Below are 25,233 nucleotides of genomic sequence, written 5' to 3'. Positions count from 1 at the left end.
AAAGTTAAATGTCGAGCCCTGATAAACTGAATTTTTTTTAGCTTGCGTTATCAAACTCGAACCTGGAGGAACATTAACTTTTAGCAGGACTGGACTCAATGTTGTAGAGAACATGACGCTCATCTGGTGTCAAGACCAGGTACACAGAGAACCACTCCAGCCCAAATCAAATCCACATCTAACGCCATGGAAAAATGGCATGAACATGGAAAATCTCCTCCATGCTTGTCACCAGCCACTTCCTGTGCCTCTTAATGAACACGGCTCTCTCAAGCTGTACATAATTCATCACGGGAGCATGCGCCAGATGCCAGCGGAAAATCCCATAAAACCCGTGGAAGCCTTGAAGTGGACTGTATGGCCGTAGGAGTCTGCTCTCATAGCAGTGCGTTTCGAGAGCTTTCATCAGTCTTGAGTTTACTCTGTTGATAGCTGTGTCTCAGTCTAGAGCATTACTGTTTTTCGAGCGTACTTTGACACAGACAGCTTTGCTCTATTGTATGAGCTGCTGATCATCATGACCCTGGTTCAGCACCGTTTACGCGCCTCAGATCCACTTCTGTAGAAGGTGAAAAGCAGATCTGCTCCTGTCCCTTACCTTGTATCTCTTTTTGCAGCCAGGCACAGGGCAGGCGAAGGGTTTCTCGTCACCTCCGTTCATGCACATGGAGCTGAGGATGGACTCGGAGCTAATGGCACTTTCGGTGGTCCAAGACTCATCGCTGTCGGACTCCTCGTAGTCTGCTTCCTCCTCGTCGTACTCGCTACCTGCAGGATACACACAGCCAAAGAACTGTTTCCCATGGGTCCTGCTATCTGCTATGCAGAAAAAAAAACAAGTAGCGAGAATTTCTCAGACCTTTACTATTACAATAGCGCTAGCACACTATCATTGTGCTTTTATGGAAAAGAATGTAAGCATGTTGTCAAGGGTTATGGGTTAATGCACAGGAAAAGTATCATGCCAGCAACCAGCATTCCAAAACGAACCCACGCAAATAAAATGCCATGACTTCTAATTGTGGAGGAAAGAGAAAAATAGCCCACTAAAAAGGACTATGGGAAAATACAGCTATGGCTGCAGCGAATGCAAAGTGCAGTGAAAAACAATAAAAAGCCATAAGTGTTCGTACCCCAGCACAGGTATATCTTCAATTCTGATTAGACAGAATGCATTGATTAATTGTCTTTAACACTCCCAGCCTTAATTCAAACCACATTTACATTAATGCACTCATTCTAATACATTTCTGTAGCTTCATGTCAGGTTGCATCACACCACCCCATCACTGATTACTTTCTTATAACAGCACACTTCGTCATGTTTTATTCATTACTTAATTAGTTAGTAAATAAATAAATAACGGATGGATGGAAGCATTGATGTGATCTAATTCAATGTTTTTTTTCTTTATTTTTATTCATTAAAAAGACACTCCACGTCTTAAAGTAATTAGGGTTGTCGTTTCTCTTAGTTGAGCGGTTCTTGACACAATCTGGATTATTACAGTTGTGGAATAGGGCTATTTACTGTATTTTTATTATTTACTGTTTGATCTCAAAACACATTAAGGCAGCAAGAAACTGCACTAATTAACTTTTGACGAGGCACCTGTTAATTGAAAAGCATTCCAGGTGACTACCTCATAAAGCTGGGTAAGATAATGCCAACAGTGTACAAAGCGTCATCAAGGTAAACACTGGCTACTTTGAAGAATCTAAAATATGTAACTTTAACATTTTTATTTACCACATACCACAACTCCATAAATTTGGGACATTGTGTAAAATGTAAATAAAAAACAGAACATGAGGATTTGCAAATCTTGGAAATCCTATATTTCATTGAAAATAGTACAAAGACAGCTCATGTATTGAAACTAAGAAATTGTATTGTTTTTTGAAAAATATATGCTCATTTGGAATTTGATGTCGGCAACATGTTTCAGAAAAGTTGGGACGGGGCAACAAAAGACTGAAAAAAATTGTGTGATGCTAAAAAAACTAATTTGGTTAATTAGCAACAGGTCAGTAACATGATTGGGTATAAAAAGAGCGTCCCAGAGAGGCGGAGTCTCTCAGAAGTAAAGATGGGGAGGGGTTCACCGCTCTGTGAACGACTGCGTGGGCAAACAGTGCAACAATTTAAGAATAACGTTCCTCAATGTAAAATTGTGAAGAATTTGGGGATCACATCATCTACGGTACATAATATCATTAAAAGGTTCAGAGAATCTGGAGAAATCTCTGTATGCAAGAGACAAGGCTGAAAATTGACATTGAATGCCTGTGATCTTCAGGCCCTCAGGAGACACTGCATTAAAAGCAGACACGTGTCTGTAGTGGAAATCAGTGTATGGGCTCAGGAACACTTCAGAAAACCATCATCTGTGAAAACAGTTCATTACTGCATCCACAAATGCAAGTTAAAACCAGATATAAACAATATCCAGAAACACCGCCACCTTCTCTGGGCCCGAGCTCTTTTACGATGGATTGAGGCGAAGTGGAAACTGTCCAGAGATATGACGAATCAAAAGTAGAAATTATTTTTTAGAAATCATGGACACCACGTCCTCCAGGCTAAAGAAGAGAGGGACCATCCGACTTATCAGTGCACAGTTCAAAAGCCAGCATCTATGATGGTATGAAGGTGCATTAGTGCACATGATGTGGGTAGTTTGTACATCTGGAAAGGCATCATTAATGCTGAATGATACATACATGTTTCAGAGCAATATGCTGCCATCCAGAAAATCTTTTTCAAGGAAGACCTTCCTTCTTTCAGCAAGACAATGCCAAATCGCTTTCTGCATGACTTCGTAGTAAAAGAGTCCAGGCGCTAAACTGGCCTGCCTGCAGTCCAGACCTGTCGCTCATTTAAAACATTTGGTGCATTATGAAGTGCAAAATACGACAAAGGAGACCCCGAACTGTTGAGCAACTGAAATTGTATATCAGGCAAGAATGGGACAACATTTCTCTTTCAAAACTACAACAATTGGTCTCCTCAGTTCCCAAACGTTTACAGAGTGTTGTTAAAAGTAGAGGTGATATAACACATGCCCCCGTCCCAACTTTTCTGAAATGTGTTGCTGCCATAAAATTCAAAATGAGCATATATTTTTCAAAAAACTATAACATTTCTCAGTTTCAACATATATGTTGTCTTTGTACTATTTTCAGTGAAATACAGGGTTTCCATTATTTGCAAATCTTCACACACTGTGTTTATTTGTTTTACACAGTGTCCCAACATTTTTCAAATTGGGGTTGTAATTCCATATATGCTCCATACATTATTTCATAGTTTTGATGTCTTCAGTATTGTTCTACAATGTAGAAAATAGTCAAAATACAGAAAAACCTATGAATTAGTAGCTGTGTGTCGAAACCTTTAAGTGGTACTGGATTCCACAACAGTGCAGCTATAAAATATCAAGCTGGATTTAGTGTCTGACATCGTGTGGGACAGAGAGCAGGGGGTAAAATGACAGCTTTAGTATGTGCATAAGCTTCAGCTGCTCTTGTGGGAGCCATACAGTGCTGTCTGTTTGTCTGCAGATAGAGAGTTGAATGTAACACTGCGTTAATCGATTAATATTTAAGCCACAGCGATGTTGAACTGTCACATCGGATTGGTCGGAAGGTGGGGATTAATTTTCTTTCACAGCACGGCTATGACAATAGTGTCGTCTGCAATTTAAATCACTGGGTTATATTAATGTACATTCTAATATGTTGTCGTTTCTATCGTAACAACAAATTCACTGCGAATTGTATGGCGGCTCCTCCACATAAATAAGCCTAATAATAATAATAATAATAATAATAATAAGGAAAAAATGTATAATCATTGACATGATGAGTTCTTCAAAGACAAATTTATTTATTTATTCATTAATTTCTGCAACAGTAAAATCTTCAGAAGGGAGGACTTTGCACATTCCTGGACAGTCAACATGACAAACGTTTTTTTTTTCCTGCTTTACTGTGACTGTTTATGGCTTCTATATTGTACATAATAACAGGAACTTGTTTTTGTGAGGCTCATACCATTAACTGGAACAACTGAAAGTATTTTTATTCTTTAATAAATAAAATAAAGTGAGGTGGTTAAATTACCATGGTATAAGCGGAATGAAAACACTGAAGAATAAGAGCAATACTGTCAAAGAACAACAAAATGGCCATATCACTAGACTTGGGGCGATTACATGAAATTAAATTACGATTACTTCTAAAGTTTAGATTACAATTACATCACATGTACCACAATTACGATTACAATTACAATTACTTGAGCACAATTACAGCAAATACTATGCCAAATTCTGTTATGCTCAAGTGTTTTTGACCTATTTGGGGACAAACTGGGGCACTTATGAGCAATACTATTCAATGAATCAAATGATGAAAATAAAGGGAAAAATACAAGAGCAAGAATGTTAGTTTTACTTGCAACATTTCATAATTTTTCATTATGTATGTTTTCGCATATAGTCCCTATTATTAACGTAAAATGTAATGTAAAACTGGCCAGTGTACATTAAAGTGCAAGCGACTATATGTGAAAACAATTTCGTTCTGCTATTTCTGATGAGCAGATCGGTTGATATGCGTGCACGGTAGTGCATACACAAGAAAAATGACTGAGCACTTTGTTTTTTTTCCCCAGAGTTAAAAGTATTTTCCTCAAAATAGTTAATTTTGTTCGATTTTGAGTTTAGAGAGTAAAATTTGGAGTTGGAGCAAAATTACAGAGTAATTGTGTGACAGGGTAGGTTGTGGCTCTGAACTGAGTAAAATAATACAAGAGTTAATTTCAAGACACGCTAAAAAGAGTCAGATATCAAAAAGTCAAATACCAGATAAATGAAGCTGTTGTAAAAATCAGTTTTAGAAACGTGTTGGAATGTGTGAAAAAAACATGACCTTACCCATTGGGACTTGACCTGATGGAATTAAGAGATGGCAGTGGGAGGGATTTTCACTCTTCTCATTGAATGGAATGGAATTTTTTACTCTTCTCATTGAATACCCCTCCCACTGCCAACCCTTTATCCCAAAACAATAGGACATAAATTTTTTTGATAGGACATAAATCAATGGAGCAGATTTAAGTTTTTGTGCTTGATCCATTCCTAAGACTGAACAGAATCACTTCAAGTGACCAAAACGGTTTGACAGAATGGGTAAGGTCATGTTTTTTTCCCACACATTCCAACACAGTTCTAAAACTGCATTTTACATCTTCATTTATCTGTTATTTTTTAAAAAGCACAATCATGACATACAAACTACAGAGATATTAGGGGTGTTCACACGGCAACTTTTACTCCGGTGTAGCACCGGGGCTGCCCCGGTAGAGCGTTCACACGGTACAAAGTTATACCAGTGTAGCCCCTGAAAACTGCTTAAACCGGTGCAAATCTAACCCTGCTCGGGAGGTGGTTTAAGAAATTTACTCCGGAGTAAATGCTAGTTTGCGGGGCAGCACCGATATAAAATGGGACATCTGAACGCTACAGGGGTAGACTCGCTACGCGTGAGGAGAGTTGATTACATACGGGCATTGCATAATTTGCATCCTGGTATTTTGCGCTTCCAAAATGGCGAATATCAACAACAGAACTGCGTGTCTTCCAGTGTTGCCAGATTGGGCAGTTTTAAGTGCATTTTGGCGGATTCGAACATATTTTGGGCTGGAAAACGTCAGCAGTATCTAGCAATACTGGTGTCTTCATCCACATTGTTTTCCCGGCGCTTGGTGATGCCATGACAACCGGGAAAAGGAAGTACATTTTCACGCATGTGCATATTTCATTTCCGCATTATTACTATCGTATAGCACGGTCGCAAAAACTGCCGTGCGAACGCCAGTGGGGCTGCACCGGTGCTAACACACTTCTCTCTAGTAAGCAGGTTTGTGACGTGCGAACGCTCCACAAAATTTACACCGGTGTAAGATATATCGCAACAAAATACATCAGTGCAGCATCGATGCAAATATGTGCTGTGTGAACACCCCTATTATTGTCGCAGAACTTGTGCTGAATACAAAAAAAGTCATGACTTTGAAAATACTGCTTAGATTTGTTGAAATTGATAAAATCAGAGCATGCCAAAATCATTAGAGTGCCAGAAAATACCCTCAGACACCAGAGGGTTAAAGTCTACTGACCTTGCAGGTAAATGGACCAAAGATGTCCAGTATACACAAGCAGGGGCGCAGATAGGATTTTTGAACTGGGGGGGACTGAGCTGTCAGCAAATGATTCCATTTTGTGTGCGCGTATATATATATATATATATATATATATATATATATATATATATATATATATATATATATATACACACACACACACATATATACACACACACACACACACACACACACACACACAACCGTTCAAAAGTTTGGGGTCACTTTGAAATGTCCTTATTTTTGAAAGAAAAGCACTGTTCTTTTCAATGAAGATCACTTTAAACTAATCAGAAATCCACTCTATACATTGCTAATGTGCTAAATGACTATTCTAGCTGCAAATGTCTGGTTTTTGGTGCAATATCTCCATAGGTGTATAGAGGCCCATTTCCAGCAACTCTCACTCCAGTGTTCTAATGGTACAATGTGTTTGCTCATTGCCTCAGAAGGCTAATGGATGATTAGAAAACCCTTGTACAATCATGTTAGCACAGCTGAAAACAGTTGAGCTCTTTAGAGAAGCTAGAAAACTGACCTTCCTTTGAGCAGATTGAGTTTCTGGAGCATCACATTTGTGGGGTCGATTAGATGCTCAAAATGGCCAGAAAAATGGCTTGACTGTATTTTCTATTCATTTTACAACTTATGGTGGGAAATAAAAAAGTGTGACTTTTCATGGAAAACACAAAATTGTCTGGGTGACCCCAAACTTTTGAACGGTGTATACATGTTACTTCACCTCCCTCACTGCCATCACCAGGAACTACCTGCAGGCCAGGACAATGATAACATTTTAACATAGCCTATGGAAATCCAAAGTTTACACATTATCATCACGCACAGAAACTGCAAAAGTAGTTTTAAAACCGCTAAGTTCCAACTGTTAAACATAGCGAGAGGCTGGACTACGTGTGTGTGTGTGTGTGTGTATAAAGTGTAAACCAGTGCATCCTGACTTTCTAACTATGCCTGTGTGTTGCGTGAGCGGCAGTCAGTCAACAACTCTTCGCAAAGTTTCCTTATGAAACAATATGCTCGCTGAAATTATGGCAGGGAACGCCAGATTAAACATTAAAACTGCCTTCTGAGCACTGTATCTACAGGCTGCCACCGAAAGAAGGAGGCTACCAGAAAGGCATCTCTACTCCATACGATTTTACTTTCACTACGACATTACTTTGAACAGACCATCAAAAAATTGCAAGGTGATATGATAAAGTAAGGCACAGTTTACTTACAGTCGTTTTTTTTAAAAAAAAAAACGATGCAATTGTGGGCGGCACGGTGGTGTAGTGGTTAGCGCTGTCGCCTCACAGCAAGAAGGTCCTGGGTTCGAGCCCCGTGGCCGGCGAGGGCCCTTCTGTGTGGAGTTTGCATGTTCTCCCCGTGTCCGCGTGGGTTTCCTCCGGGTGCTCCGGTTTCCCCCACAGTCCAAAGACATGCAGGTTAGGTTAACTGGTGACTCTAAATTGACCGTAGGTGTGAATGTGAGTGTGAATGGTTGTCTGTGTCTATGTGTCAGCCCTGTGATGACCTGGCGACTTGTCCAGGGTGTACCCCGCCTTTCGCCCGTAGTCAGCTGGGATAGGCTCCAGCTTGCCTGCGACCCTGTAGAAGGATAAAGCGGCTAGAGATAATGAGATGAGATGAGACGATGCAATTGTTTTCTGCCTTTTGGCACCCTTCATCATGCCGTGTTGGGGTCCTGAACTAGGAGGAGCTGTCCCCGATATGCCTGTCAAACTTGTTGTGGGTAACCATAGCAACCAAGCTCGAGCTCGCAACCTGTGCAGTCTGCACAGTTGCAACTATGTATGTACTGCTGTGCACCTCAATAAACCGAATGGTAATCAGTCTTTTGATTTTTCCGTGAGGTTTGCCTTATGCAAAGAAAGACAGCATAGACGTTTTTTCCTCCCTATAAGTGGGGGGGACCGAACGAGGTGAATTTAAATCTGGGTGGGACGAATCCCCCCCGTCCCCCCCTCTATCTGCGCCCGTGTACACAAGGTACCAATGTTCTTCATTTTTTACCATCAGGTAATTTTGTTATACTTATATGATTACCATTATTGGTACCTATGATTACGATTACTATTACAGCATGTTTCCTGAGTAAAATTACTATTACATTCTGATTACATCAAAAATGTAACTGATTACAATCCATTACGATTACCCCATGTCTACATATCACCTCATCATTGATTATCATCTTAACAGCAGGTGTTGTAATACCGTAATAATGGCATTCTGTTATCTACAGCTTCTGTCATCAACATGCACGAACACAATCATTAATATTTAATTAATCATAAGTAATCATATATTTCAGTAACTGCTGTACTCATAATTTAAGCCATTTTTTTTCTAGTCTATGCCCACACTTTGATCATGTGCAGCATCTCGAGTCCTTTTTATATTAGTTTTATTTTCTTACTTATTATATTCATTGGCAGCTGTCTGGTCGCCCGCAGGCGAAATTTTTCTAAAATATACAGTCTGTGTCCTTACAGACTAAGTTTCAGTTCCCACAGTAACACCACTGCAATCGAGCATAATATTTTAAATTAAGATCGTAAGTCAGTTTCTAGAAGGATGTGTGTGTAATTGTTTGGTACTAGACCAAAAATGTTCAGATGAAATAATGACCAAAAATTATATAATTGTTCCCTCATGTGACTTATTTTTGCCAGAGTTCACAATAAGAGCACGGAGAGATTTTTGCTCTCACTTGCAGAAGCACTTGTGTCCATCCCCAGTACAGACACATGACTCTGTAGTATTTCTGAGAGTGAGGCTTCAGGAAGCATGCGAACAATGTTGAAGAAATATTATAACGGCTTGACAGAAGTACGGTACTGTGAGTTAGTTGGAAACACCCAGCTCTAGTGAGATCATAAAGACAGGAATGAACCACTGCAGTAACAGGTGTGTAATGGGTGTGTGTGTGTGTTCAGTACCTGTGGGAGTGCTGCTCCTGAATGATGATGAGGGTGTAATAGGTGGTGTTACAGGTGGAGTGAGGTTGCCGCTGGTGTGTCGGGGCGGAGTGGACACGCTGTTACGTGATAGGCTGCCTGTCAGAGAGAGGGACAGCTTTGGCTGAACTTTTTTCTTCAGAGTCTCGTGCTCTCTCCTCGCCGCATCTGTCATGAACCTACAAAGAAGAATGCAGAAATAATGAAGATGATCTGAACTCCTCATCAAAGACAGACATATGTAATCGCTTCCAAGTCAGTTGATCCGCTGCAGACGCTTTCATTATCAAACTATTGGGCCCCGAGTTGTTTTGCTACACTGTAAACGCTTTTCGAAATGCATGTCACAAAAATAAAAAGTTCACACAAACATTGTTAAAGCTGGTGTGGAATTAACAAACTACAGTTAGAAACCACATCAAGTGGAGGCTCCTCTTTCTACCAGCAGTGAAACGGCATATGAGACCCAGTGTGCTCTCTCTCAGCATGGAGGATCCATTCCGAAACCACGCTATACACAGAATGTCAGAACACAAGCGTCTTCAGTATGAGGAGCATATGGAGGCTCAGATCCTGGTTTGAAGTCTCTAATGGAGCCATAAAGGGACTGGAGCCATTCAAGGGAATCTAAAACACTACCATGCACAGCAACGTCGAAGCCTAGAGAACTACACATGAAAAAGGCCACTGATAATGTTTCCGTATAAGTGCATGTAGTATTGTTCTAAAATCAAAACAAATAAATGTAAAAAAATTCATAATAATAATTCAAGACACTGAAAAGATCAATGCATTGCATGCAGTACAATCTTAAAAAGACTGTCTAGTAGCTGACGCAAAAGCACAAATAAATTCATAAATTTCTTCGTGCTTCACGATTGCATCGTTATGGATAATTTAGCAAACAGGCCCTTAATATTCAAGACCAAATGTGTTTACACACCACATACTATTTGCAGTTGTGTGTGTGGTGAAGTGTGTCACCTGTTTATGTAGCTGAGCGCAACATATGTGGGCTGCTGCAACTCCTGTTTCTCAAGCACGCGAGGATCCGTATCTGAGACAGAAAAAGGAGAACAGCGGAGTTGAGAGACAGAGAAGATGGTCATGGACTGGTGCAAAATAAAACGCAAAGCCACTGGGAGAGCAGCGTGCGCTGAATAACACCTAGCGTTTTAAACACCTGTCAGAATAACTGTGTTTGTTTGCAGGTTTCCTGACAAAATGAACCCAATTGTAATGGGAAATAACTCAAAGAACGCAGTGCAAACGTTGCGTGAGAGTGTGAGGAGCTAATTACGTGGTAACAACTTTTTCCATGAAGGCACTCATTTTGAGCATGGACTATCCCCAAAGCGTATATAAAGCGAATCTATTACTCATTTCATAGTCTCACCCAGTGGTTCTCTAAGATTCCTGCCACTCACCAACCCCCCAATCGCTCCCAGATGGCAATTAACTTCATTAATAATGTTTCTGTCATTAAATGTAAATGAGCAGCAGAATTAGTCAGAGGGTCTAACTAAATATGCGGAAAGTGGAGTTAGTCTTTCCTGGCACTTTGGTTTCATGTTGACTTCACATGTTGAAATCTCACACACACACACACACAGTTGGGTACATGTTAGACCACATTAGACACCACTTCTTGTGCGGCTTCATACAGTGTGCTCCAGACATCTGGTCTGCTGCACTTTCGCGTTGGTCTACATCAGCACGCTCTATGTTCAGAAGCCTCTCCAGATATTCAGCCCATTGGTCTAGTATTCAAGATATGGCTAAGAATGTGAATCTGAAATCAGTCCAACGTGGTCGAACCTCACACTGACAGGACACAACACTGCTCCTGAATCAGTACCCCTCATCAAGAGTTTGTCCTTGGTGTGCTACAGATTGGACTGTGTAGGCTAAATCGTAAAGTTCTGCTGCCCCCTAGTGTGGAAAAAAATGTAACACCACCCTCAAAGTGGCCTGCTCTAAAACCTAAAAGCTATGCAGCCCTGCATTTTTGGGAAGCTTTTATTACAAGAGAATCCACAGGTCCCGGAGCTTCACGTCCACTCTGTGTTTAACGTAGCCCACAGTTTCGCTGCCCTGCCAAGGTAATTGTTTTCAGATGCCCACCTCTGCAGGCATTCTCCAACACCATTAACACAAATGCTGCACAAAAAAAAGGACTTAAGCTAATCAGGGCCTAAACGCAGACACACACACACACATGCACACACTGTGATGCGTCTTAATGCCCCTCTTTATCCTGCTGCTGTGAGTGAACACATTTTCTCTGTTTAAACTAAACCATATTTGTCTCAGTCCTTCAAAAACCACACAATTTCCCTGCAGAGAGAGAGCAAGCCAATGTATGTGTGTGCGTGCGTACGTGCATGTGTGAATCTGCAGTGCAATTCCGGCCAGCGTGGCATCACACACACTCACCAGCACCTCATAATTACACAGGCATGCAGACGGTACCACCTGGTATTCGCCCGAGCCGCAGCGCCAAAGGGCAAAGCGCTCTTTAGACAGCAGCTATAGGGGCTCTATACTCGACTGGAGCGTTGGTCCAGGTAGCGTCGTGCGTTGAGAGTCACTGGCACTGCAACATTGAGCACTTTGACACTCTGCACTCTTACTGAAGTGTTTCATTAGTCTGGAAGCACTGTGTAAGAGATTTGACACTTTGCAGTCCTACACACACAAAGACACATTAAGATCAGCGTTATTCTTGTGCGCCTGAACAGAGGGTGGGAAACACACGCATACACACACTCTCAACAGCCACACAATTAGCCATAGATCAATCCCCCAACACACTCTGTAAATCACATGCTGGCATCCGGAGGCCAATCAGGGACCTGGCGCAGCAGCCTACCAGATCCCAGCTCAGGAGAGGGAGAGAGGTGGTCCAAGAACACAGGCAGGTGGTCCTCCGTGGTGGTCTCTTATCCTTTTTATCTCTTACACACACACACACGCACACACACACACTTACTTTGTCCATTGAGACTAAGCCAGAGTTCATGTCAAATGCCTTATTATGGAAGGAAAGCACGAGTGAATGAGTGAAAAGGACAGACAGAAAGAAGTACCATAGCCCATCACAGACTCGGGAAGAAACGAGTGAGGCAGAGCAGAATTCCTTCTTTCCTCCTACACCTCATAATAAAACCAGAACCAATCCTGCTACGGAAAGAAGGCTAGGTATCACAGTGTGAACATGCAAGCGTGTGTGCAAGCTGAAGCAGCACATCGAACGCATTCATTAGAATGAAGCCATAAACGCAGGCATGTTCGCCTCATTGGCTCTTTATGTACCTCATCCTGTTTTCCTCACTCTACCTCTCAGCCAGCACAAACACTCTCCGCTGTTCAGACATGACTGCCTCCCAGAGTCCTCCCTCCTCCTTGCGTCTCCTCTGCTCTGCTCTCCCAGTGCACTGTGGGAAGCCTTCGTGTGGCCCTCGTCATGGTGACATGTTTATGGCAAGGGCCCCTGCGTGGGAGCATGGGCTTGTCACGGGGAACCAGGAACACCAAATCAGCAACGTCTCGCATTGAGTGCATTCACGGACGCTATATTTATTCATCTGGCAAGACGACATTCCTTCAATATGTCACCATGATGCATCAGCAACAGGTTCCCTCATGGCACTTTGATAAAATCCTATTACCTAAATTAGGAACAAGCGCCCACCTCAACCAGCAGAGGTAATATGAGGCCTTCCTGTTGTTAGCCATTATTAGCGAGAAGCAGTGCTGGGCTGAGCTTATTCTCCGACGCGCTCGCTCCTACTGGAGGCCAATGGAACTGGAAGAACAACGCAAAAGAGGGGAGCTATAGGGTAGAGGTAATTAGCTCAACCAGGTGCAGCTATGGGAGGACCACTAACTGTTCCTCAAATTTATTATTTCCGCTGAGCTTTTGGGGATGCATTCCAGGTGCCCTAAATGAGCCACCGGTTCAGAAAGGCCGAGAAAGTCTCATTGTTCCAGATGTTTGAATATGCAGTTTTAGACAAGGCGAGATATTATTAGTTTCAACGTTACCTGAGCAACAGTACTCTTTCTAGTGTTAGCTATACTGAACTTAAGTCAGATCATTGCTCAAGATAATGTGAGGTTTGTGTTTTTTCATGCTCAAATATGAATAAAGAGTGCAACCAAAAAGGTCGCACTGACTTTGGGAGATGGCAAGTTCAAATCCAATCCAACAGCCTCTCTTCTGAGAAGGCTATCCGCTAGATTTTGGAACATGGCTGTGAGGATTCAGCCGGCAGAGTGAAGAGGTTGGGTACTGATGTTGGGTGAATAGACCCAATTCCAATTCATCTGAAAGGCGTTCAGTAGGTTCTGTGCAGGCCAATCAAGTTTTTCATCAACCTCGGAAAACCATGGTTTTATGGATCTCACTTTGTTCACACTGGTATCGTCTTGCTGGAAAGGTTTGGGGCCTTTAGTAGCAGTGAAAGGAAATCTTAATGCTAAGCATTCAAAGACACTCAAGACAATTGTGTGTTTCCAACTTTGCAGCAATAGTTTGGGAAAGAACCAAATAGGAGTGTGAGGGTCAGGTGTTCACATACTTTTAGCCATGAAGTGTAGTATGAGCAGCAGTTTGTAAAAATACAGCATCTTCATTTGCCTTGAAGGAAGCTTCACTTTACCTGCTTGCTGGCTGTCAAATGATATGGGAAGACTAGCTAGAGAGAAGCAGCTGGCAAGAGACCAATTTGGGGTAAAATTAAATGAAATAAAACCATTTGGCCATTTTTGTTTAATGAAGAAGAGGTCTCATCTCATCTCATTATCTCTAGCCGCTTTATCCTTCTACAGGGTCGCAGGCAAGCTGGAGCCTATCCCAGCTGACTACGGGCGAAAGGCGGGGTACACCCTGGACAAGTCGCCAGGTCATCACAGGGCTGACACATAGACACAGACAACCATTCACACTCACATTCACACCTACGGTCAATTTAGAGTCACCAGTTAACCTAACCTGCATGTCTTTGGACTGTGGGGGAAACCGGAGCACCCGGAGGAAACCCACGCGGACACGGGGAGAACATGCAAACTCCACACAGAAAGGCCCTCGCCGGCCCTGGGGCTCGAACCCAGGACCTTCTTGCTGTGAGGCGACAGCGCTAACCACTACGCCACCGTGCCGCCCTTAATGAAGAGGTGGATGACCAAATCTGATTTCATTTAATATCAGATAAATCAACAAGTCCTTTTTCATGAGCTTCATCGAGTATCTTTGTAGTGCTGTAAAGTACAACTTTGTTACTGTACCTATACTTCTATCTGTAGTATAGAGTGTACAGGTCAGTCGTGTTTTTCTAAAACAAGTACACACTAAAAGCAGTATCTAACATAAAAAAAATAAAAAATGATGTGATTAGGGATCTTGTTTTTACAGTGTCAGTGGTTTCAAAATGCTGTAATGTGAATTATAATGATTCAACCAGTTATAAACCTGCCAATACAGACAAAGGAGCAATTGTGTCAAAGGATATTCTTCATCCATGGCCTTATCTGACTATCTATTTAAGATTACAACCCAATGTTGTGCCTCTCATGCAACCATCATCCATGGAAAGTAAGTAATAAACAACTCAGGACCTAGAAAGAAAGAAGCCTTGGAGGCTATCAACATATCAAATACAAACACGGCACCATGTGCTGCTATATAACAAATATGGGAAAGTGCAGTAAAAACCTACAGGTGAGCTGAGTCTATGTGAAATGGCTCGAGGAGCTAATGGGTATCAACAGAGAGACGCAGCAATTTCCTTCTGTGGAGACTGACCTTTGCTCTGATACACATTTTAAAATGGCAGCTTTTCGTCTCTAAGAGTGAATGAGTGTGGTAGGCTCTTGAACAACACAGTATTTGTATTAATATTATACAAAATCCAAATCGAGCAAGTCAATTCATTTACACGAAAGCAACTCTTGTTTTTTCAGAGAATAGGGAAGTGCAAAAAGTATATACGTTATTTACCAGCTGGGAGGTCTGTATGGTGAAATACCGTGACCGAGGTCTTGAAAGTACTGAGCGAGGCCCTCTGGGCCGAGGTCAGTATTCAAGGCCGAGATCACGGTATTTCACCATACGGACTAACCTTAATCTGGTAAATAATATATATATATATATATATATATATATATATATATATATATATATATATATATATATACATATATATATATTTTTTTTTTTTACCAAATTCTAACAGAAAATGAGAGCGCCCGAAAGGGAAAACGGAGCCGAGGCGAGCCGCCATTTTGAATCCTCATTCACGGCTGTAATGCAAATTGCTTCCTCCTCGGTATACAAGTGCACTTCCATGGCAGGGAAAAAAAAAAAAAAAAAAACCTACATTTTGCCGCCTATGTAGTCCCCTATTTATACAAATAGGAGTCATTCAGGATTCAGCCATGTTTTTGCTCGGCGTTAGCAACAGTTAGAGGTTTTTATCTTTCTCCTGAAATGTTTTCTTTTATTTCTTCTTCCTCAGGGTAGTAAAACTCGCTTTCGCTGTGAACACTGTCGTTATCGCTATCCATGCTGTAAAATTAATGCTATTCTCCTGAGAAATGCTGGCAAAAATTTATAAGATTTGATAATCTTATAAATAAATCTTATAAAAAAGATAAATGTTGACAAAAAAATGCTACTACGTTTGTTGTTGTTGTGAACGAGTGAGTTGCCAGAGGTCCGTAACTGGGGTCCGTACCGTGGGATACGGACCCGCTCGTCAGCCAATCAGAGCGCAGGATTTGGACCACGAAAAAAATAAATATATTTTAAAAAAAAATAAGTTTCAAGGAAACCCTGTATAATGAGACTGATGTAGGATCATGTCCACCTCTCCGCCTCTTGACTTTCAAGAATTCTCATTTGAATCTAAAAAAACATGTTGAAGTCTTTTTATGTGACCTAAGAAGCCACCAAATATCTGTCTGTAATTAGCTGTATGTCTATTTACTCTACCCCATTTTTACTGACTCGGAGATGACGCCAAAGCTATCGTCATGCAGTTAATGTCATCATACATTGCTTGCGTTTGTCAGGTGAAAGGCACACGAATTTCTTTCTAGTAACCAAGACTTACTTTCTCTCTTTCTTTTCTAATTTAACTTCAAGGGGAAAAAAAAAAAAAAAAATAGCTGTACTTCCACGTTTACCAGTGAAACTCAAAAGATGTATTGGCCACCTGCTGGAGTGTGACACTCGTAAAGATGGTATGTGAGATCAACCGTAATCAAACAGGAGAACTGTTTTCTTTTGTACCGAAAAAACTTCAAGTTTATATACTGACATACAGAAACACACGTTGTTGGTTTGATCAGCTCCACCTTTTCGCCACCTTTGCCTTATTTAGATCAAGGAAAAGAACAGCAACAGTGCCATAGTATCATAATAAACAAACACTCAAAACAACCCTGAGAGTGTGACAGCGCCACCTAGGGCTAATGCTTTAGCTCAGCATATGTACGTGGAACGCGGACCTTCATTTTCGCCTGGTACTAATTAAAGCAGAGAATGTGTTTGAGCAGCAGGTCCCCAGATGAGGAGGAAGAGAGGCCAGAATCTGCCAGCGCACCCTGTAATTAGGCTTCCTCGCCCTTTGCAGAGCGTGCCAGATTTTGCACTTTGCTGAGAGCGAGGCTGGAGGAAGGAGTGGTTCCAAGGAATTTTTTTTAGACTCCAGAGACCGTTAATTACCTCATTACTGACCAATAAGCCCGATCACACTTTCAACTCACACCTACAATCCATACGGGCCACATCTTGCATAGAAAGCAACTAATAAGCAACTAAGAATCTTGAGAGAAAGAAACGGAGAGGCCGAAGAGGCTTTCAACACATCAAACAGAAACACAGCACCATGTACTGCTACAACAAATATAGGAATGTGCAATAAAAAATGTACAGGTGAGCTAAGTCTATCTGAATTGACTCAGAGCTAATAGGTGCCAGCAGAGAGAGCGAGGCAGCAATTTCCTTCTGCAGGTCAATAGCGTCTTTGTTAAGTATTGGAGATCTGACCTGATGTAGGCTCATGTCCATCTGACACTGAGCTCAGGGGTTTCTTATGTACAATACGTGTGAATGCAGTAACATCAAAAGCCAAGCCGAGAAGCTTTTGTCACACGTACACTCAAGCACAGACTTAAGCACACAGTGAAATTTAACCTCTGCATTTAACCCGTCTGAAGCAGTGAACACACCAGCGTTCGAGATAGCTGGTATCGCATCGCAAAATGCGACCCAATTTTGAAGAACTGCTAATCAATTTCCCCAGTGTATCGCACAGAGATGCAATGCAAAAAGTTGGCCAACTTCTCGAAGAAAATTATAAGCTTTCCTTATTTCCTAACATTCCCAGGGTAACTGGGTTAGTCAGTCGCCAATTGTCCAGTGGGGGATGGATGGATGGATGGATGGATAAATAAACACCTAATAATAATAATAATAATAAAGACGATGGCTTTACGCGATCGCGGTAAACGAACAGAAAACACGGAATCCAGTATTTGAAACGGAATGTCCAAAAAGTTTATTTGCACAAATTAAAACTAAATATTTTGTATCAAATGAGCCATTACGGGGCGGCACGGTGGTGTAGTGGTTAATGCTGTCGCCTCACAGCAAGAACGTCCGGGTTCGAGCCCCGTGGCCGGCGAGGGCCTTTCTGTGCGGAGTTTGCATGTTCTCCCCGTGTCCGCGTGGGTTTCCTCCGGGTGCTCCGGTTTCCCCCACAGTCCAAAGACATGCAGGTTAGGTTAACTGGTGACTCTAAATTGACCGTAGGTGTGAATGTGAGTGTGAATGGTTGTCTGTGTCTATGTGTCAGCCCTGTGATGACCTGGCGACTTGTCCAGGGTGTACCCCGCCTTTCACCCGTAGTCAGCTGGGATAGGCTCCAGCTTGCCTGCGACCCTGTAGAACAGGACAAAGCGGCTACAGATAATGAGATGAGAGGAGTCTTATTCATGCAATTTAGAAGTACACCAAAACTTTAACATTACTCAGAACTCTTGATCACAGAATTAGCTTTAAAATGAGCGCTGAAATAGATGACCTTCCTAGCTGGATATGAGTAATGTGTAATGACCAAAAATGGGTCTTAATGCTTGGTGTAGTAGTTGTACCATTATATTTGCATATTAGCACAATGATATAAAGGCTTGCTGCAATAAAACATTGTTGTAAACTTGTCATAAGACTCGTGTCTTTACTTTCTGTCACTCGCACATTTATTACTTAATATATATTGAAACAAGAAAATGCTACACAAAATTTTGGAATTGCTACACAAAAATGACTACTGTGTAGCATCTTTTGCTACACACACACAAAAAAAAAAAAAAAAATCTTGCACACTGGAACACACAAGTGGGCAATAAGCACACACACATGCCCAGAACAGTAAGCAGCTATACTACAGTGTCCAGGGAGCAGTTGTGGGTTAGGTGCCCTTGTTCAAGGGCACTTCAACCCAACCTCAGGCCATGACTGCCCCATGTTAGCCTAACCTGCATGTCTTTGGACTGTGGGGGAAACCGGAGCACCCGGAGGAAACCCAAGCAGACACGGGGAGAACATGCAAACCCTGCACAGAAAGGCCCTCGTCAGCCGCTGGGCTCAAACCCAGAACCTTCTTGTTGTGAGACGACAGTGCTAACCACTACACCATCGTGCCACCCAAAAGTGCACAGGCTTGTTTTTATTTAGAGCGTTAATATTCCTTTTGTATGAGAAAATGAAAAGTTTAATTTGACCTAGATTTAACCAGCGGTGCAGTTGGCTGGTCAGACATTTGAGAAACATATTAAAGCCTAGCAGTAACATGCAAATCACTGGCCAGTATGATAACCGATACCGCTGGGGATGAAAAACTGTTCACGACACTTAGACTGCACATACAGTTGCACTACACTTACTCATAAGTACGTTACTCATTACTGTATTTTGTGTCTAAAATTAAATTAAAGCATAAAAAAAGCAAGCACCTGTTTTTCAACTGTAAACTGCATACTGAACATTCCAACAACATTCACAATACATATAATTATACACTTCCACGGAAAGCAAGAACAAGTCGACAGTTTGTATTACATAACCCATGGAACATTTGCAGTGAAAATGACAAAGTCATACTTTTTAAGATGTTTTTATATATATATATATATATATATATATATATATATATATATATATCCACAGTAATGCTTTCTTGTCATTAATAGTGAGCTAGATGCAAAAGTGAGGGAAGCTTTTTGTGATCACTGTTAAAAAAAAAAAAAAAAAAACATTGGAAGTGTTCAAACATTTCATTGTACAAAGTTGTTCAGCTGTAAATTCACCGACACCTCATTTGCTTTTACAATCTCTTCAGAAGACTGATAAGACATCTACATGCAGAAGGGTGTAGTGTGTGTAGCAGGCTTGCAAAGAACATGATGCAAACCAGAATCGACATATTGTTCACTCATTGGCAAATAGTTTTAAGTTTTACAAAATGAATGAACGGATTAGGTCGCTGTTTAATTGCTAATAAATGATGTTTGGGAGGCACGGTGGTGTAGTGGTTAGAACTGTCGCCTCACAGCAAGAAGGTTCTGGGTTTGAGCTAGGGCTGCGCGATATATCGAATATACTCGATATATCTCCGAAAATTCTGTGTGAGATACATAAAATTATTATATCGTAACTATCGAGTATTTTATGGTCATCTTCCGACTTGCGTTTGTTTAAAACATTTTCCGGTGGTTTTCTCCCTGTCCCTCAGGCAGTAACGTGAGAGGCTGCCTAAGGGTTAAAAAAAAAAAAACCACCACAATAATGTCACGCACTCACCAACCAATCCCGGGCGACATCTCGGTGCTGAAAGGAACTTGCGGGAAGATTTTCTACTTTCGGTTTACGGCGCTGACTCAGTTCGTGCAATTGCTGGTGTTGCATAGGCTACCATGTAAGCTCTGTCAATTTCGGCGACAAATTAAAAATGGAAGCGGACGAATTGGCTCCTAAAAGAACTAGTAAGGGGTCAGTCATCTGGCATTTTTTGGGATATCACGAGGAGGACGTGGAACAGCAAATGCCAATTTGTAAAGTGTGCAAAAAAACCCCTGTCATCACGAAAGGCAGCAGCACGACAAATATGTTCCATCACCTGAAAACTCACCCGGTACAGTATGAAGAGTCTCTTAAACTCCGAACTACTTGCCCACGAGCTAAACCCCCCCACGAGCTAAACAAATGACCATAGCGGCCTCGTTCTCCAAATCCACCCCATATGAGAAAACGAGTCAGAGATGGAGAGCTATAACGGATGCAGTCACTAACGAAGACATGATCCCAGTTAGTGTAGTGGAAAAACCAGGCTTCCAAAAATTACTAAACACACTCGATCCCAAATATGAGTTGCCTGGTCGCAGACATTTTACAGAGAAGGCAATAGCGGAATTCTACACATCTGAGAGGCAGAGCCAGAAAACACTCAGTTCAAAAGTGTGCAAAGAGAGAAATGATGTTTTGCAGATCTCCCTCTTCTCTCCCTCAATCTCTCTCTCTCTCTATTGTGAATGTTCCAGTGGTTCTCAGTAGTCAGGTTAATAGCTTGGAGATCTATTTTTTTAAATAATTTAATGAAAGAGCACTTTTCTTATTTAGGCTAAATGTCTCTCAGTGTTGAGCTTGCACTTTATTGGTTTGAGCTCTGAGCAGCTCTGTATTGTGTTGCCCCTTTGTTGCAATTTTCAAGATTGTTTTTGCAGTTTGTGCCACATCTTTGTTGAATAAAAATAGTCTTATTTCAATTCAATTGTGATTAATCACTAAAATGAAAATTTAAAAATGTGTTGTTGAAAACCACCTGTAAAACTAAACAAGAATGTTATTTAATCTGCAGGGATTGTTGTGAAAACAGTAAAGAGTAAAAGTTAGATTTCATGGGGTCCTTTAGAGGAGATCGAGATATATATCGTATATCGTGAAATGGAGAAAATGTATCGGGATATTCATTTTTTCCCATATCTCCCAGCCCTAGTTTGAGCCCAGTGGCTGATGCGGGCTTTTCTGTGCGGAGTTTGTATGTTCTCCCAGTGTCTGCGTGGGTTTCCTCCAGGTACTCCAGTTTCTCCTAAAGATATGCGGTTAGGTTAACTGGCTATCAAAAAGTTTCAGCCATCAAATTTTCAAGGGAAGGATTACAGTAGTGGTTTCCCATTGCCTTCTACTGGATTATTATGAAGGTTTTCTCCTCTCAACCATTCACACTTATGGATAATTTAGAGTAGCCAGTTAACCTAACCGCACGTCTTTGGGAGAAACTGGAGCACCCAGAAGAAACCCACACAGACAGGGGGAGAACATACAGACTACACACAGAAAGGCCCCCGTCAGCCACTAGGGCTCGAACCCAGAACCTTCTTGCTGTGAGGTGACAGTGCTAACCACTACACCACCGTGCCACCCTGGTTTAATTATCTAGAAGAAGAAGAAGCAGCAGCAGCACGGTAGTGCAGTGGTTAGCACTGTCGCCTCACAGCAAGAAGGTCCAGGTTCGAGCCCCGTGGCCGGCGAGGGCCTTTCTGTGTGGAGTTTGCATGTTCTCCCCGTGTCCGCGTGGGTTTCCTCCGGGTGCTCCGGTTTCCCCCACAGTCCAAAGACATGCAGGTTAGGTTAACTGGTGACTCTAAATTGACCGTAGGTGTGAATATGAGTGTGAATGGTTGTCTGTGTCTATGTGTCAGCCCTGTGATGACCTGGCGACTTGTCCAGGGTGTACCCCGCCTTTCGCCCGTAGTCAGCTGGGATAGGCTCCAGCTTGCCTGCGACCCTGTAGAACAGGATAAAGCGGCTAGAGATAATGAGATGAGAAGAAGAAGAAGCAGCAGCAGCACAGTAGTGCAGTGGTTAGCACTGTTGCCTCACAGCAAGAAGGTTCTGGGTTTGAGTCCAGTGGCTGATGCGGGCCATTCTGGGTGGAGTTTGTATGTTCTCCCCGTCTGTGTGGGTTTCCTCCGGGTGCTCCAGTTTCTCCCAAAGACATGTGGTTAGGTTAACTAGCTACTCTAAATTATCCATAGGTGTGAATGGTTGAGAGGAGAAAACCTTTATAATAATCCAGTAGAAGGCAACGGGAAACCACTTCTGTAATCCTTCCCTTGAAAATTTGATGGCTGAAGCCATCAGAGCAGACCTGCCATCAGGCAGAACGCTGAAGACGAAATAACATTTTGGAGGCGCCTTTATCCAGAGTGACTTCCAGAAGTGCTTTGCAATCTCCATCAAACACGTCCTAATGGTTATACAAATAGGTCAGGGTGTAAAAAAAAAATAAAAAAATAAAAAATATCAATCCAAAATCCTGTTAGAGAGAAGTTGGTACAAAAATGGAAAATGTGCTCATTTAAAATGTTTGGTGAAGAGATACGATTCTTTTGACACAAGACCTAAGGTTTCATTACCTATCACATCCAAAGCCACTGTTTTTGCTTTGTATTGAAGTTGTATTTTTCAACAGCTCTCATTCAAAGTTAAAGGTTGCGAAGATATTTCACTGAACACTAATTTGTGCATGCATGGAAGAAGCCGATACCTGAGCATGTATCCCCCTCTATTGGTCAAAAGCAGGTCAGTGCAACAGCATCTGCAGCACCTCAACCACTGCCATGGCTGACAGACAAGCTCATGTTACCGCCATTGTTTGTTTAATAGATGATGTAGGGATGAGTAACAGTGCAAGTCTAGACAGCATTGATTAGAATGTTGAGGAACATCAGGGGCTTGCAGGAGGTTTGCTAAAACAAGAAATACATCACTACATTATTACATTATTTATCATCAACAGTGTACTGCAGGCTTTTAGTTAAAAGGATGCAGCAGATGGACATCATCTTCAAAAACCATGATGAGCATAATGACTCGGTCTTAAAATGCATGGCTGAAACCATACAGTGGTGCTTCAAAGTTTGTGAACCCTTTAGAATTTTCTATATTTCTGCATAAATGACCTAAAACATCAAATTTTCACACAAGTCCTAAAAGTAGATAAAGAGAACCCAGTTGAACAAATGAGATAAAAATATTATACATGGTCATTTATTTATTGAGGAAAATTATCTAATATTACATATCTGTGAGTGGCAAAAGTATATGAACCTCTAGGATTAGCAGTTAATTTGAAGGTGAAATTAGAGTCAGGTGTTTGCAATCAATGGGATGATAATCAGGTGTGAGTGGGCACCCTGTTTTATTTAAAGAACAGGGATCTATCAAAGTCTGAGCTTCACAACATACGTTTGTGGAAGTGTATCATGGCACGAACAAAGGAGATTTCTGAGGACCTCAGAAAAAGCGTTGATGCTCATCGGGCTGGAAAAGGTTACAAAACCATCTCCAAAGAGTTTGGACTCCACCAATCCACAGTCAGACAGATTGTGTACAAATGGAGGAAATTCAAGACCATTGTTACCCTCCCCAGGAGTGGTCGACCAACAAGGATCACTCCAAGAGCAAGGTGTGTAATAGTCGGTGAGGTCACAGAGGACCCCAGGGTAACTTCTAAGCAACTGAAGGGCTCTCTCACATTGGCTAATGTTAATGTTCATGAGTCCACCATCAGGAGAACACTGAACAACAATGGTGTGCATGGCAGGGTTGCAAGGAAAAAGCCACTGCTCTCCAAAAAGAACATTGCTGCTTGTCTGCAGTTTGCTAAAGATCATGTGGACAAGCCAGAAGGCTATTGGAAAAATGTTTTGTGGATGGATAGGACCATAATAGAACTTTTAGGTTTAAATGAGAAGTGTTATGTTTGGAGAAAGGAAAACACTGCATTCCAGCATAAGAACCTTATCCCATCTGTGAAACATGGTGGTGGTAGTATCATGGTTTGGGCCTATTTTGCTGCATCTGGTCCAGGACGGCTTGTCATCGTTAATGGAACAATGAATTCTGAATTATACCAGCGAATTCTAAAGGAGGGCGGCACGGTGGTGTAGTGGTTAGCGCTGTCGCCTCACAGCAAGAAGGTTCTGGGTTCGAGCCCCGTGGCCGGCGAGGGCCTTTCTGTGTGGAGTTTGCATGTTCTCCCCGTGTCCACGTGGGTTTCCTCCGGGTGCTCCGGTTTCCCCCACAGTCCAAAGACATGCAGGTTAGGTTAACTGGTGACTCTAAATTGACCGTAGGTGCGAGTGTGAATGGTTGTCTGTGTCTATGTGTCAGCCCTGTGATGACCTGGCGACTTGTCCAGGGTGTACCCCGCCTTTCGCCTGTAGTCAGCTGGGATAGGCTCCAGCTTGCCTGCGACCCTGTAGAACAGGATAAAGCAGCTAGAGATAATGAGATGAGAATGAATTCTAAAGGAAAACATCAGGACATCTGTCCATGAACTGAATCTCAAGAGAAGGTGGGTCATGCAGCAAGACAACGACCCTAAGCACACAAGTCTTTCTACCAAAAAATGGTTAAAGAAGAATAAAGTTAATGTTTTGGAATGGCCAAGTCAAAGTCCTGACCTTAATCCAATCGAAATGTTGTGGAAGGACCTGAAGCGAGCAGTTCATGTGAGGAAAACCACCAACATCCCAGAGTTGAAGCTGTTCTGTACGGAGGAATGGGCTAAAATTCCTCCAAGCCGGTGTGCAGGACTGATCAACAGTTACCGGAAACGTTTAGTTGCAGTTATTGCTGCACAAGGGGGTCACACCAGATACTGAAAGCAAAGGTTCACATACTTTTGCCACTTACAGATATGTAATATTGGATCATTTTCCTCAATAAATAAATGACCAAGTATAATATTTTTGTCTCATTTGTTTAACTGGGTTCTTTTTATCTACTCTTAGGACTTGTGTGAAAATCCGATGATGTTTTAGATCATATTTATGCAGAAATATAGGAAATTCTAAAGGGCTCACAAACTTTCAAGCACCACTGTACGTGCTGAGGTCCTCACACTTGGATCAAACATCTTCAAGCATCTTGAAGTACAAGAAAAGTACAAGTGCGGTAATAAATTTACA

At 41.8% G+C, this 25,233-nt stretch overlaps 1 protein-coding gene across 2 annotated transcripts in view; it reads right to left on the bottom strand.

Moving 5' to 3' along the window:
• jazf1b (JAZF zinc finger 1b) overlaps positions 1–25,233 on the bottom strand; it is a 42,380-nt gene that overhangs the window by 4,840 nt on the left and 12,307 nt on the right. For both annotated transcript variants that reach the window (XM_060921805.1, XM_060921806.1), the window contains 3 exons: positions 10,177–10,249; positions 9,175–9,371; positions 599–768 (listed from right to left, as the gene is read on the bottom strand). In XM_060921805.1, coding sequence (XP_060777788.1) covers positions 599–768; positions 9,175–9,371; positions 10,177–10,249 — 440 coding nt within the window. The remainder of the gene's footprint in view (positions 1–598; positions 769–9,174; positions 9,372–10,176; positions 10,250–25,233) is intronic.

Source organism: Neoarius graeffei, chromosome 5 (genome assembly GCF_027579695.1).
Source record: "Neoarius graeffei isolate fNeoGra1 chromosome 5, fNeoGra1.pri, whole genome shotgun sequence".
NCBI classification, from domain to species: domain Eukaryota; kingdom Metazoa; phylum Chordata; class Actinopteri; order Siluriformes; family Ariidae; genus Neoarius; species Neoarius graeffei.
The sequence above is the reverse complement of the archived record's forward strand: the minus strand, read 5'-3'. Positions and strand labels throughout refer to the sequence as shown.